Genomic DNA, 14,325 nt, shown 5'->3' with positions numbered 1-14,325 from the left:
GCTGTCGTCTGACAGCCCCTCTGCTCACCCTCAGCCCACCGTCTATACGGTGTGAACTCCGCGGGGCTGCCATTCTCCATCGTCACCATGGCTGGACAATCCCTCACCTCCGCCTCCAGCCTCAGAGTCCTAGACTTTGCCTCGGCCTGGTAAACCAGCGGCTCCATCATGGCTCCTAGCTTCCTCCTCTCCACCGGGCTCCCTCATCCCTCCGGCTCCGCCTTGGTCTGGCGTCGACCATCCTGAGCCTCGGGACTCCATTCCTCCGGCCTAGCCTCGTCCCTCTGGCTCTACTACAAATTTTGTTTAGTTCCAACCGTGATCAAACACCTGTATGTAAACTATCAAGTGCCCCTTCAGATCCTAATTAGTTGGTTCAGGTGTGTTTGATCAGGGTTGGAGCTGAAATCTGCAGGAAGGTCAATCTCCAGGAGCAGGGTTGAGCACCCCTGTTATTTATCTCCAGTAATGGCAGACTGCTGCTTCTCACGCAGGGCTGTGTTTATGCTAATAGTGCAGAGATTGTCACAAATGGGCGGGACCTTTTCCCTCCAATGACGTGTATGAAAGGAGAATCTGAAATCGCTTGTTCTGAGAGGCTGTTTATGATTTATTGGGATTATAAAAAATGAGTGGGTGGATTTTTACCATTATAGGCTGGTTGTTTACATAAAACCTGGTCTAAAGTCAGTGGCGCAGTATTTTTTTTATTTATTTAAAAGGTGCGTTAGTAATATGTGCCTATAAGTACCAAGCACCTAACCATGTCTCTATAGTAGCTCCATAATATGCGTTTTTCATTTTCTGTGACTTTCCGAATAAGGATTCACTATTTGAGCACATCCCTATTTCTCATAATAACCAAAGATCAATAATTAATATGATTAATTAATATAATATTTATGATTAAGTAATATAATATTTTTCCAAACAGTTGCCCTTGCTGAAAATAGGGCAGGATCAGAGGTCGCGTTAACTGAAAATTGTCCCCCATTTACAATTTTTCTTTTTGTAGTGATGGAAAAATCTGGAGGCTGTCTGTCACTGACAGATTACACTGAGGGTGATCTTTTGTAAAAGTAAAAGTAATATTGTATCAAAAGTAACAAAGCACAAAGCTTAGCCTATTGCGATTTATCAGATGGGAGGCGTATTATGTACTGTTCTTTTGTCAGCTGAAAAAAGCATAGACCAAAGGGTCAATTGGGATTTAACAATCAATATCGCTTCATAAAAATGAGAATGTATCAAAACTGAGAAATCAATTTATTGTTTTTATTTCTTTATTTTTTATTTACCCAGCCCTAGCGTTTTTGTGTTGTTTTAGTGGGTGTGGTGTTGAACATGAAAAGTGACACACAGTCTTTGTTCATCCGCTCCAAATAAATTCATAAGCCTATATACTCGTCCTGTAGGTTCATGATTAAAAATGAAAATGTTAACAAAAATAAAAGCAATTAAATGTGTTATTACAATCAAAATATGAGAATGAAATGATGGATAATAATAGATTATGATGGAATTTTGATGACCCTGTCCGTCTAAATGATGGACAATGTTAAAGTCCAACGCAACCTCTGGGCAGGATGAATTTGTGTTTCCTCCTCCATTGCTGTTGCTGTTTTGTTCCAACAACATAACGTTATTATTATTATATTAACTAGAAAATTGATATTTGGAATCTGTGAATCGATACAATTCGCTAGAAGACAGATTCATATGTGAATCGTTTTTTCCCCCACCCCTAATAAGCAATTAGAGAGAGATGGCGTTCATGTGGAGAAGCATATACTGTGAACCGTTCTAAGACACTCTGAAACCCGCAGCACACCAGATTACATATTCACATTCAAATACTTACAAAAGCTGATTTTTACTCACATTTGGCGCTTGATGAAAGTTAATAACACAATAGCACAATAAAACATACCATAAGCAGCTTCTGGTAGACAAACATAGGAAAACAGCAGAAAAAGCAAAACTAGTTAAACAAAATAATGGTGCCAGCTCTTACCTTGCTGTGGGGCACGATAACTTCCCATGGGCCTTTGTGACATCATGCTGTTCCCTTGGTTTCCCTGTCCCATTATTCCAGTCTGCTGCCCCTGGTAATGCTGACCCCCTGCTGTGGTGGACGAGTAATGGGGTCCAGTGCCTTGCTGATGCATCATAGAAACTAATGGGAACCAGCACCACAAACATTGCAACATTGAAATTACAGTTTAAACAAAACTCTTGACAGTGTTTACAAAAAGCACTGAGGTTATATCCAGGACTAAATGTTTCTGTACAGTTTCTGAGATGCCAAAGATGTTCTACTAATAACCAAAAGAAGCTGGGGTAGAGTCAAGAAAGAAACACTGTCAGTTAAGGATAGAGGGCAGCATTTCAGGGTTTTAAAGATTCGAAGAATGCCTAAAAAGAGGATTAAATCAAAAGTCAGAGGAAGGGAGCAGCCTCCTGCTGATGAACTGAATGTGTTTAATCTCTCCTGAGGGTCAAAAGCTATTTCTAATAGGATACCTTTATCCATGCAGAAGAATAATACAACAGTAGCATCTGGATGAAAATCAAGAAACCTGTCAAGAACATGCCCTTGTTATATTTTTTCCAAAATGTGCGTTTCTCTGTTATGGATAGTAATAGCAGTAATGTTGACCTTGTGGGGTCATTTTTTGGGGCCCATAAGGAAGCTTTTAAATCATACTGAATAAAGTTTTTTGAAAATCTAAAATATCATAACGTTTTGTGTGAGGGCTAGGTTTAAGGGTAAGGGGACACGGAAACAATGGGCTACTTAACATAACCTGGGTTGTTTGAAAACAGAGTGAGGTGTTTCACAATGGCTTTGGGCGTGACCCACTGCGGAAGCTTCTGATAGACAGGTTGACCTGAGACCAGGCTCCGCCCCACCTACATCAGTCAGGTCAACCTCTCCCTAAATCTTTATAGAGAGATTTTTTCCCGTGCCCATGCAAGGAGCAAAATGCTGGTGAAACACCTCAATCTGTTATCAAACAACCTGGGTTAATGTAAAGTAACCCATTGTTCTTTTCTAACTTCGCTTGGCGTTTTACTATGAGAGATACAGACCACTCCCTGATTGCACCCTTTTCACTCCACTCCTCTGTAACTAAATTAAATGGGCTTAGACTGACTGACTCTGGCACTGTGTGTGCCAAGGAAGGCTCAGAAATATCAAAGTCTATAGAACCACACAAAAGTATGTGGCGTAGCTCAACTTGCTGCTGAACAAATAACATGAACCTGAAACTCCCCTGAATAAGGCCCAGGATGTAGTCATCCCCCAAGTGGAGTGGGCTCTCAAGCCCTTAGGTCAGGGGTCACCAAACTTGATCCTGGAGGGCTGGTGTCCTCAACACACCTGCCTGGATGTTTCAAGTATACCTATTAAGACCTTGATTAGCTTCAGGGTTCAGGTGTGTTTGATTAAGGTTGGAGCTAAACTCTGTAGGACCCTCCAGGACCAAGTGTGGTGACCCCTGCCTTGAAGATTGAAGACCCTTGCAACTATATGCTAAAGATATAGCCTCTATGATCCAATGAGACAACCGTTAATGAGACAATGGCTTCCCTTTGTGAGGGGTAGCCTATGACACAAACAGCTGGTCATGAGTCCTAAAACCTGCTGTTCTTTTCACATACATATTGTGACGAGTCGAATGTCTCCCCCTACTTATCAGCATCTCCCCGTCCCTTAATCGCCGCCTGTGGGTGTGCAAGAGAGGAGGAGTGCCGAAACAGCCAGGACTGGCGGCGTGTGATGAGGCACACCTGACGCAAATGAAGCCTCATCACCGCCGCTGTTGAAATGGTGAGCGTGCCTCTCCTCTAGAGACCGGTCTCTTCCCTGTGCATGCATGCTGGTGTCCTTGTGGGTCCAGGAAGGGGCATTGAGGGGATTGAGCACTGTCAAAAGCAACGAGCTGCCAGACCCATTACTGGCCTGCCAATTTCTCACTAAAATCTACATGACAAGCTGAAATAGCTGCTAAATACACCTTAATGGTAGAGAAGGCCTTCCCCTTTTTAGAAAACATAAAATATTCCCTACGGAGCATTGAAAAAGGGATAACATAAGTCTGCTCACACCATCCTTCAAATACTCGCCATTTATTGCTATAAAGTGAGCGAGTGGAGGAGGCCCTTGCACTCTGTATAGTATGTATGACTGATGGAGACAGGTCCGCTGCATTCAAATTCCACCTCTCACGGGCCAGCATGGAGCTATCAGTATTAATAACAGGCCCTGGCTAGAGTGGGGGAAATTAAGCTCAGAGGAGGAAATACGTAAAGAAGGACGTCTGGCCATGGGTGGGCTAGAACATCCACACCTAGTGGTGCATTTTCATCTGCTAGAGAGAAATACAGAGGACACTGAGTGTTTTCTTGCAAGGTAAAGAGATCTACGGCTGCCTGACCGTACCTCTGCCATATCTGGTTCACCCCCTGCTGATTGATGTAAGCAACCACTGTGAAAATTTCGGCTGTCAGGGCATAGGCTGATTCTCCCTCGGCCACTGACTCAATCACCCCATTAAATGGAGTGGTTTTATGGTGAACTGAAGCCTGTATCTCCATGAAATCATTGACAAAACCCACGGATGGATTGTGCATGTGCAGAGATACAGTGCACTCCATACACTTCCACCCGCCCCGCGTCACACATTGATGACGTCATCATGGTCACCGTGCTGGCTCACACTGATGCAGCAGAGTGCTAGGTTTGGCGCTCCGGAGTCCAGCTGTCACCCCATCTCCTCCAAAATCTTGGCTTGATATTATTTATAGTATCAATAGGGGAGGAAGAAACAGAGCGGCGATTTGGATGGAGGTGATGAGCCTCTGAAGACTCTACCGCTGGGGGTCCTTGCATATAAGCAAGGACCGGAAGCATATAGGGGGATTCAGCTTCCATCATGTCCGCCCCGCTTGTACTAGCTCATGTGACATGGTCAGTCACACAGATTGTGTGGCCGCTTCAGACAGACGTGAGTCCTGCTTGTTAGCCACCACCACTCTCAGCCTCATTTCTAAGATTTTCACCTGCAATGACGCACAGTGAGCGCATGTTTTTGGATTCGGCAGCGACGTTTGTGCGTGCTTTTGTGCATATGGACGATGCACATGGGGTGAGGATTCCTGTCCGAGGTAGCTCCACATGAGGATGGACATGGGATGCAACCTCCCTAATTTTCGACTCATTCCCTGTGGTGGGAGTGATGGTATTCGACATAAGTGAGTAAACCTCAGACTCGTCACAACATGTTAGCCTGACGGTTTAAGGTCATTAAACCTTCTGAGAGCTTGCCTTGACGTGTGAATCCTCTAGCTGACTTGACGTCACCTACCGCAGTAATTTAATACACAATAGGCTGATTAGCTCGCCTTGATGTGACACTATTCCAATTGTTAAGGATGTCACTTATCACATTCCAGTCCAACTGACCTTGCGTTCATTGATGGATTCCAATGACGGCCCACATGTTGAGAAGTTTAGCAAAATCAGCAAAGCCAGGATGTGCTAAGAGAGCTTGCTACAGGCCCCACGGGAAGAAAGCACAAATGATTTTGGGAGGTCAAAGACAGAAATGATGTCATAGGAGCTTCCGCTGTTGGCCATGCCCATAGTGAAACAGAGCAAAGTTTGAAAAAGAGCTAGCCCAGAATTTTCATTTCGGTGAATCCCTACCTCTAAATCTTCATTTTATTGGTGTAAGAAACATGACCCAATCCCGAAATTGCCACTGACAGCATGGTCTACATATCAACTTTATAGCGTTTCATGTGTTTGCTACTATTTTCAAATGTAACATTATAGTGACCAAAAACATTTAACTAAACCCCATCAACAGAGCCATTGTGTTTTGTTTATGTTCGTAAGACTGCTTTGCAGAGCACGCTTTTGAAGTGTTGCCATGTCATAAAGCTATTTAATATTTAGTTTATGGAGATATTAAAGTGGGCAATTCGCGATGTTTGGCCTTGTTTGGTCTTGAATCCATCACTAACAACTAGCTGTTCAGTTCAGTTCCATACACATTGCGTAGAATTTTGTAAATGCAGTTGTCGCTACCTGCTTTTTTCGGCAGTCAGTTTGATTGTAGAATGTGGTTGTCATTCCCGTAAATGACTGAACTGTGTGTGTACAGAACGGAATTAATCACTAAAAGGTGAACTGATTAACGAATTTACCTGTGGGGTGTACATGGCTAAGATGAGCTTCATTATTTTTATGCAATATACATAAACATAGCATACATTACATTAATAATTTCTGAATAAAGCCTTCCTCTAAGCCCTCATCACCCATTCTCTTATCCAATTACAATGATTTCTGGATGGGACTTTCAGGTGAGCTCCATCCCGGGCTCACCTTGGCTGGACTGCATGTTGAGGTTGGCACGAGAGGCCATGGACGAATAGGCCACCTGACCCTGAGAGGTAGGCACCGAGTGGCTGTACCCAGGCCCCGTGCCATGGCTGCTGGCGGGCAGGCTCATGGATGTGCTGGGCTGCTGCTGCGTGGGGGCGTGGCTGGGGCCTGACAACACACACTCACAGTCAGGATGAAGCACACATTCAGTTCATCAAGACGCTACAACACAAAGACAGCAAATGAAAGGGCACGTTGTGTTGTTAAGAGCCAGTCAAGCTGTGGAAAAGTATACGGGTGTGTGTAAAAACACTGAATGTAAGTATGGTGAAAAGAAATTTCACAAAGAAATAAGCAAGCTCAAGCATACAGCACAGACACATAAGCGGTTGTCGGATGCACAGAGGGTCTCACCATTGCTCATTTGGCTCTGCATTAGTGAGGTGGGTGGCAAGCCAGTGCCCATACTATCATTCATATTAGTCTGAGAGTGCAGAGACTGACCTCCACCACCTGGACCTATATTTAGATTGGGGTTGGGAGGCTAAAGTGAAGACAAAGCAAGAGAAAGAGAAACGGACAGAGATAAAGAACAGATGAAGAGGAAAAAGTAAGAAATTTCTATCTAAATATTTCTTTCGTTATTTTTAGCCATTCTTGTTATAGGAAGTGACTGTGAACTACTAACAGCGTGTCCCTTATTTAATACACATTTTCAATTACCCTTATTAAGCTCTTGTCACTTTATCCATTTTTTAGTTTACAAACATATAAACCATAGTTTTTATTTTTTTTGCTTAAAAAAAAAAAGTGGTGGCAGAACGGTAAAGTAAATCTTTTCATCAGTGAAATTGCAAATCAACAAATGGGGTACAACGGGGCGCACCAGGCTAAAATGCTCTTTAGAATGACACAAAAAGTCAGTATAGGCCCTGTCCCAAATGACACTTCATGTGCGCTTTCGGTCTTGAGGACAATGGCCGCCGTGTGCGCGTGTCCGTTAGGTCCACGAGACCATAGGGTGTCCCATTCGTCACTTTAGCTTTCAGAAGGGTGCTTGCGAGCGCCCCCTCGACACGCACTTCTGCGGAGCCCGCAAGCCTGCCAGGCACTCAAAGCATCATTACATCACCAAAGTGTAGACTCAGAAGACCGTTAGGATTTAGGATGCCACTGGGGACAGGGCCACAGTTTCTTTAGCTCAAACAGTAGAGCAGGGCCCTGCAGCACCAAGGTTGTGCATTCTATTTCCAGGAAAGGCAAGAACTGCTAAAATGTAAACGTGTATGCAAATGTAAGTTTTGGAAAAAGGTGTCTGCCAAATGAATGTACATGTATAATAAAATGTGAACTCTGTGTATTCCAGTCAATACAGTTAGGGTATGTCGAAACACTCCCATCTCATTTTCTCCTCCAACTTCAAAATGATCCTACGTTGCTATTTTACCTTTTTTTGTAAAGGGCGTTTGATCTTCTTTGCACATTCATTTTGTAAACACTGGGTCGGTACTTTTGCAGCGATGTAGGATGATTTTGAAGTTGGAGAAGAAAATGAGATGAGAGTTGGGTGTCTTGAACCGGAATACAAAGAGTTCATGCAGAGCGAGACAAGACGAGCATTTGAGATGAAAAAGTATAGAAATTGTAATTTTTAAAAAAAATGAAAATAACCAATCGTTTCGCTAGGTAAGACCCTTCTTCCTCGGCTGGGATCATTTACAACCGCATTTGTGATCGTTTGAAGCTGCATTTAAACTGCATCTTGGAAGTTCAAACTCGGGGCACCATATCAGTCCATTATATGGAGAAAAATGCTGAAATGTTTTCCTTATAAAACATAATTTCTTTATGACTGAAGAAAAAAAGAAATGAACATCTTGGATGATAAGGGGTAAGTACATTATCTGTACATTTCTGTTCTGGAAGTGAACTTCTCCTTTAAGAAACTCTTCAGATAAAACAATCAACAAGAGCAATGAGCTCCTGCTTGATATGGTCTGTTTCATTGAATTAAACCACTTCAGATGAATCAGTGAAAGTGCAACCAAATGCAACAAATGATAAAAAAAAAAAAAAAAAAAAAAAAAACAACCTAAGAAAGAACCAGCTCAAAAGAAGGATTACTCATAATTAATATCATGGCTCGTTTAAATGACAAAAATACAGGACACAAATAGCTGCTGAAATACTGGCAAGAAAAATGTTTCTCAGTTGTAGTGCTCATGGTGCGCTCAGCGTGTAAAGACACTTTAAGTGTACATGAGTGTATTTGACCGTTCAAGCTGGCCTTTGTAATTAATAAACTTTTTACATTGTATTCATTTTTGTATTTGAGAAAATAAATATTTTTATTAATATTACATAAAGGTTTTAAGATTTAAACCAAACCATAAAAATAATTTGAGAAAAGCTAACAAATTTAGCTGTTTTGATTATTATTATTTTTTTTAAGTCAGAGGACTCCACCACTCTTTGTCAAAGAAAGAAAGAAAGAAAGCTGGTAAAGCTTCCAGTCATAACCTACCGCTGGTAAAAGAGACTGCATATTCTGATTAGAGTCTGCTATCGTTGCTAGGTAGACCAAGTTTCTGTGCAAAATCTGCTGATACCTGGGAAGATGCAAGAGAAATCATTGAGACATCAAGCTAATCATTCATGAGCTGAGTTTCCATCCAAATGTGTAGCATTTGTTATGTGCATTTCTAAAGAAAAAAACCATAAATAAATAATAAAAAAAAGTGAATAAAGAACACATGAATCATTTTATGATGCGTGTCATCTTGAAGGAGGCCGCCTTGTCATGATGGAGCAGCTGAATGAACTTCTTGCTTCAAGGAAAAATGTTTTTACTGTAACAAAGCAAATATACTTTATAACGTGTCACAGAAAAGGTGCAATGGACCTTAGTCAGGGTAGCACTATGTTTCTTTTTTTTAAACAGGAAATCAAATGATGTGAGGGACAGCGATACAGCACGTTCAACAGACTGTACCATTGCTTAACAACAATGTTTTTGTCTTTCCAACTTTCAGTAGAGAAAAACTGTTTTGAAAGTGGTCAAATACATGTGATCTAGGACCGGTGTACACCACTGATCCCTCACAGCATCATTTTCATAATGTTTGTCAAATTCAGTGTGGTGCCTAACATGACCGAGGTCTACAGCTCACATAGTGATGGCTCACTTCCCATACGTCACCAGCCTCCTTCTGTCTAACGGTTCGTTTGAGCAGTTCTATGTAACGCTATGTCATTGCCAATGAATGCACAACGCTAGGTAATTCATCTGTGCCTAGAGAAGTGAATTTGTGTGCAAATTTTGAGAATTCACATTTTAAGCATTTCCATTCAGAATATCTTGTGCACAATTTTAAAATGAGCAACAAAATAGTTGGATGGAAACCCAGTTGAGACACCGGACCAAACTCAAATGCACTCCCCCAACAGCATATGTGGCATGCTGTCAGTTTTCACAGGACATGACCTGGGTTACCACAAATCTACAACATATAGACAGGGGTTGGACAAAACAATGGGAGTACCAGTGAGGTGTTTTACCACCGTTAATGCTGCTTGCAACGTAGATTCATACAACCGCTGAATAGTCTGCAGCAGAACGTCATCTATCAAAACCTTTGTCAGGTGCTTCAGAGAATCTGCCTCTCACTCCTCTCCAAAACTACCCATAAATGTTTGACAATATTCAAGTCAAGACATATCTCTGACCATGGCAGATGTTGAAGTTGGTATGCCAACATCTTGGTCCAGGTTTCATGATCTTGACTCCATATTTTTCACATTTTAACACTGATGTCTCTGATTAAAGTTGAAGCAGGTACAGCACTTTTGTGGATGTTGGTTTCTTTATTCTTTGTGGTCAGTTTTGTGGTCTTCAGAGTGAATACTGAAGTTTGCCAAAGTAGCTCTGTCTTGTTTGGACACATCATTCACTTTTGATTTTGGCCACTAATCTTTGCTGACGAAGTCTTGCTGTGCTTTGTGTCTGCAGTCAAAACCACAAAGTCTGTTGTTCACCAAACAACAGGGCTGTTAGGGTGACAGATGCTTCAGCTTTTAAATGTAGTAGACGCAAATGTTAACCCTATAATAATTGGTTTTCCCTTTTTTTTTGCCCAACCCCGGTGTATACTAATGTTCAGCCCAGAGTTCAAAGGATTACAAATTTAAGAATCTGTTGAAAATATGCTGATCCTATGTTCTGACATAGCATCACAATAAAACTAAGGTAAAGTACATTGTATTTAACATTTAAGGTAAATATGAGGTTATCAGACAAATGATTCTCTCAAGCAAAGTTTGTAGCAAGATGTCCCTGCCAGTTCCTGTTCTTTTATTGTAAGTCAAATGAGCCAGATTACTGAGATGTTCACCTTTTGTTTGTAATGGCTCTCGGTGCCTCTGCCCAGTCTTTGAGTAGTTATGATGATTGGATTAGGACTGGTGTAAATGGGGCACTTGGCTACACTTGAGTACTTCATTTGCATGCTTTGTTTAGGATCGTCACCCAGGTGCTTTGTCTACATTTTAGGGGACTGCCCCTAAATGTATATAAACTACAATGTATCACTGCCTTAGTCAGACTTTTGAGGACTGCAGAGCTACGCAGCGCATTCTCAATAAAGAATTCTGCTGAAGATACCCAAGAGTCTCCTGGTCTTCGCTTCTGAGTTTCCAACAGTTTTGGTGCCGTGACCCGGATAGAGCTCCTCACCTGAATCCAGATTGAAACTTCAAGCTCAACAAAGATCTGACTTCGTTCCAGACTGAATCTTTCTGTACCAAGGGTTGGTGAGTATCACTCTATCCAAAAGAACCATTAGAAGCCAGTACATGTGGTTATCCTCTGCGCCGCCAGAGAAGTGTTAACAAACAGCTGCAGGGTTTGTTTAACAGACAAGTTATCCTCTATTTCAGGTAGAGAAGATTAGCATTACGTGCTAATATCAGTTATCCTCTATTTCAGGTAGAGAAGATTAGCATCTACCTTTGTTTCAGCTAATATCCTCTATTTCAGGTAGAGAAGATTAGCATTACGTGCTAATATCTGTTATCCTTTGTTTCGGCAGAGAAGAATTGTTGATCCTCTCTTCAGAGAGAGAAGTTTAGCGTAAAGTGCTAATATCTGTTACCCTCTGTTTAGGCAGAGAAGACTAGTGTAAAGTGCTAGTAGTTTGTGTTGTCTTCTGTTAATTCAGGAAAGGTTAACTATAGTTGATCTGTGTTAACAAGCGTACCCTCTGTTGATCAGAGAAGTTTTAGTGTTGTGATTGTGTGGTAACAAAGAAACTCACAAAATGGTTAGAAAGAACGCTAGGCTGATCCCCACAACTGAAAAAGGTGGTCTCGCAACTCCTTTGTGGTCAGATAGCGAATTCAAATCACTGTTAGGAGTGCAAATGAACCTAATAGTAACTGAAAAAGTTAGACAAGAATTGACTAAGAAATATGAGATCCATCCAGACAAGACTTGGTCTGTAGATGAGTGTAAAAAAGTACTTGGAGCATGTATTCGTAAGAACAATGTGAAAGGCATTATCTGCTGCCACAGAGAATTTGGTTTAGCGCTAGCTACACAACAGTCTCAGCGTAACTCAGAGCTAGAGGAACAGAACAAAGAGCTTCGGGCTAGAATATCCGCTTTGACTAAGAAATTGAACCACAACAAAGCTTTAGAAAAAACTGATATGGAAGTTAGTCAGCCTGATAACATTTATCCTGACTTACAAGCTTTCTTTGAAAAAGATGTAGCCATCCAATCAGTAACTGATGTGCCTGTAGATTCGGTGAAGGTATGTGGTGCTAGGAGAAGATCTCAGGGAATTGAGGGAATTGAAAGTGTTCCTCCCAACTCTGCTGTTGTCCAGGTTCAAGCAATTGCAAAAATGCTGGAACCTAAAGATATAGAGAGATTGTCCCAGGGCTTACCCTCAGCACGCACAAATTTTTGTGAATTTAGAAGAGCACTGATTAGCAAAATGCGTCTCTACGACATGTCGTTAGTAGAAGTCACACAGCTGATGTCACAAATTCTAACTGAATCTGAATTCAACAGTTTTGAGTCTGCTGTTACTTCTGAACTACGACATGCCAGTAAAGCGGATTTGAGAGAAGGTGTTTTGAAAATTCTAAAGAATATTATGGGACCCAAAATAGACTGGTCCAGAATCACTAACTGTGTACAAAAGAAAGAGGAAACTGTAAGTGAATACACTGAGAAGTTTTGCCAGTCAGCTGTAACTTACAGTGGAATAGTTGATGATCCTGAAAGTGTGCTAGATGACAAGGGACCCTTAGTCCGCATCTGGTCAGATGGCCTTGTAGCTGAGTACAGAAAAGCCTTGCCATTCCTAGATCTAACTTGGTCTAACAAAACTCTCAGAAGTAACTTAGACACGTTAGCTACTTGGGAAAGAGATTCTGATGTTAAGGCAAAAGTGAGAGTAGCAGCAGCTACGTTTAGCACAACAAATCGAGACAAGAGATGGTCTAAAAAAAGAAGGGAAATGCAATTATTGTGGAAAACTAGGACATTGGGAGAAAGAGTGTAGGAAGAAGTTGCAAGATAATAAAAGAAATGCTATGCATAATTCTGCTCCTTCTCAGCCCGCCTACAACCCTGAAGTAGTTCCACCAGTGACCAGTGAAACGTTAGGACAGCTCGCTCAGGCTCTTCTAAGAGCACAAAAAGAGCAGGAAAAAAACTAATTGTTGGGGCTGTGAGTAGCTACCTTTCCCCTGTAATACATCACAATGACAAAAGAATTTTTGTGAAAGGTAGCATACAAGAGAAAGAGATTGACTTTTTGCTTGATACAGGTGCAGAAATCACAGTAGTTCCTACAAAATTGGCTAAAGATTTAAACATTCCGTACAAGAAAACTAAACTTTGTTTAACTGGTGTAGTAGGTGAAGATTCTGTTTTGTATGAAACTCCACCCATAGAGGTACAATTAGGCCCGAAAACTCTGACTACAAAATTGTTATGTGCTCCATTAAATACAGGTGCAATTCTAGGCATGGATCTACTGAGACAAGTACATTTAACTTTAGACATGTCCTCAGAATCTGCTAGCATAAAAATTGCTTCAGCACAAGTTTCTACCAGTAATGCAATCACTCCTGAGTATGCTTTCTTACAGAATCATCCAATTTGGGCTAAAGACAAAGATGATTGCGGGTTTCTCACTGGTGTAGAACCAGCCAAATTAACAGGAACCGCCCCTCCTGTTACCAAACAATACCCGATCAGTAAGGAAGCTATACAGGGAGTCAAACCTATTGTAGAAAAATTGCTGAAGCAAGGAGTGCTCGTTAAAACCAACAGTCCCTGTAATTCACCCATATGGCCCATCAAGAAAGCCAATGGGTCATGGAGACTCACAATAGACTACAGAGTAGCCAATAAGCATACTGAAAAAATCACCCCCCCTAGTAGCCGATCCATCTACAATTTGTAATGGCTTACCATTAGATTGTAAGGTTTTTTCAGTAATTGATATGTCTAATGGATTCTTTTCTGTACCCTTGCACGCTGACAGCCAGCCATGGTTAGCTTTCACAGTTGACTATGAACAATATCAGTGGACACGTTTGCCCCAGGGATTTCAAAATTCCCCAACCATATACCATCAGGCTCTCAGACGTGATTTGTGTGACCCAGAATGTCCAGTCAAACAGTCCACTATGATTCAATATATCGATGATATTTTATTTGCCTCAACAGATCATGAGGTACATCAAACTGAATTGACAGCATTGTTGGACTATTTGCAGAAAAAGGACATAAATGTAGCTTTCACAAAGCTCAAATTGCTAAAAATCAAGTTACATTTCTGGGTCAAACAATTGGTACAGGAAATAGATCCATTACACAGGATCGAGCCGCTTCAGTCAAAGCAATACCTCCG

General features: G+C 41.5%; 1 protein-coding gene across 5 annotated transcripts in view; it reads right to left on the bottom strand.

The window, feature by feature from the left end:
- Positions 1-14,325, bottom strand: part of LOC127162209 (calcium-responsive transactivator-like) — a 54,003-nt gene that overhangs the window by 18,799 nt on the left and 20,879 nt on the right. For 3 of the 5 annotated variants that reach the window (XM_051104979.1, XM_051104980.1, XM_051104978.1), the window contains 4 exons: positions 8,922-9,006; positions 6,812-6,941; positions 6,398-6,565; positions 2,015-2,176 (listed from right to left, as the gene is read on the bottom strand). In XM_051104979.1, the coding sequence (XP_050960936.1) occupies positions 2,015-2,176; positions 6,398-6,565; positions 6,812-6,941; positions 8,922-9,006 (545 nt within the window). The remainder of the gene's footprint in view (positions 1-2,014; positions 2,177-6,397; positions 6,566-6,811; positions 6,942-8,921; positions 9,007-14,325) is intronic. The other 2 variants (XM_051104981.1, XM_051104982.1) reach the window with 2 other exon arrangements.

Source organism: Labeo rohita, unplaced genomic scaffold (assembly GCF_022985175.1).
Source record: "Labeo rohita strain BAU-BD-2019 unplaced genomic scaffold, IGBB_LRoh.1.0 scaffold_86, whole genome shotgun sequence".
NCBI classification, from domain to species: domain Eukaryota; kingdom Metazoa; phylum Chordata; class Actinopteri; order Cypriniformes; family Cyprinidae; genus Labeo; species Labeo rohita.
Note: the sequence above shows the minus strand (reverse complement) of the source record. Positions and strands in the feature narration are given on the sequence as shown.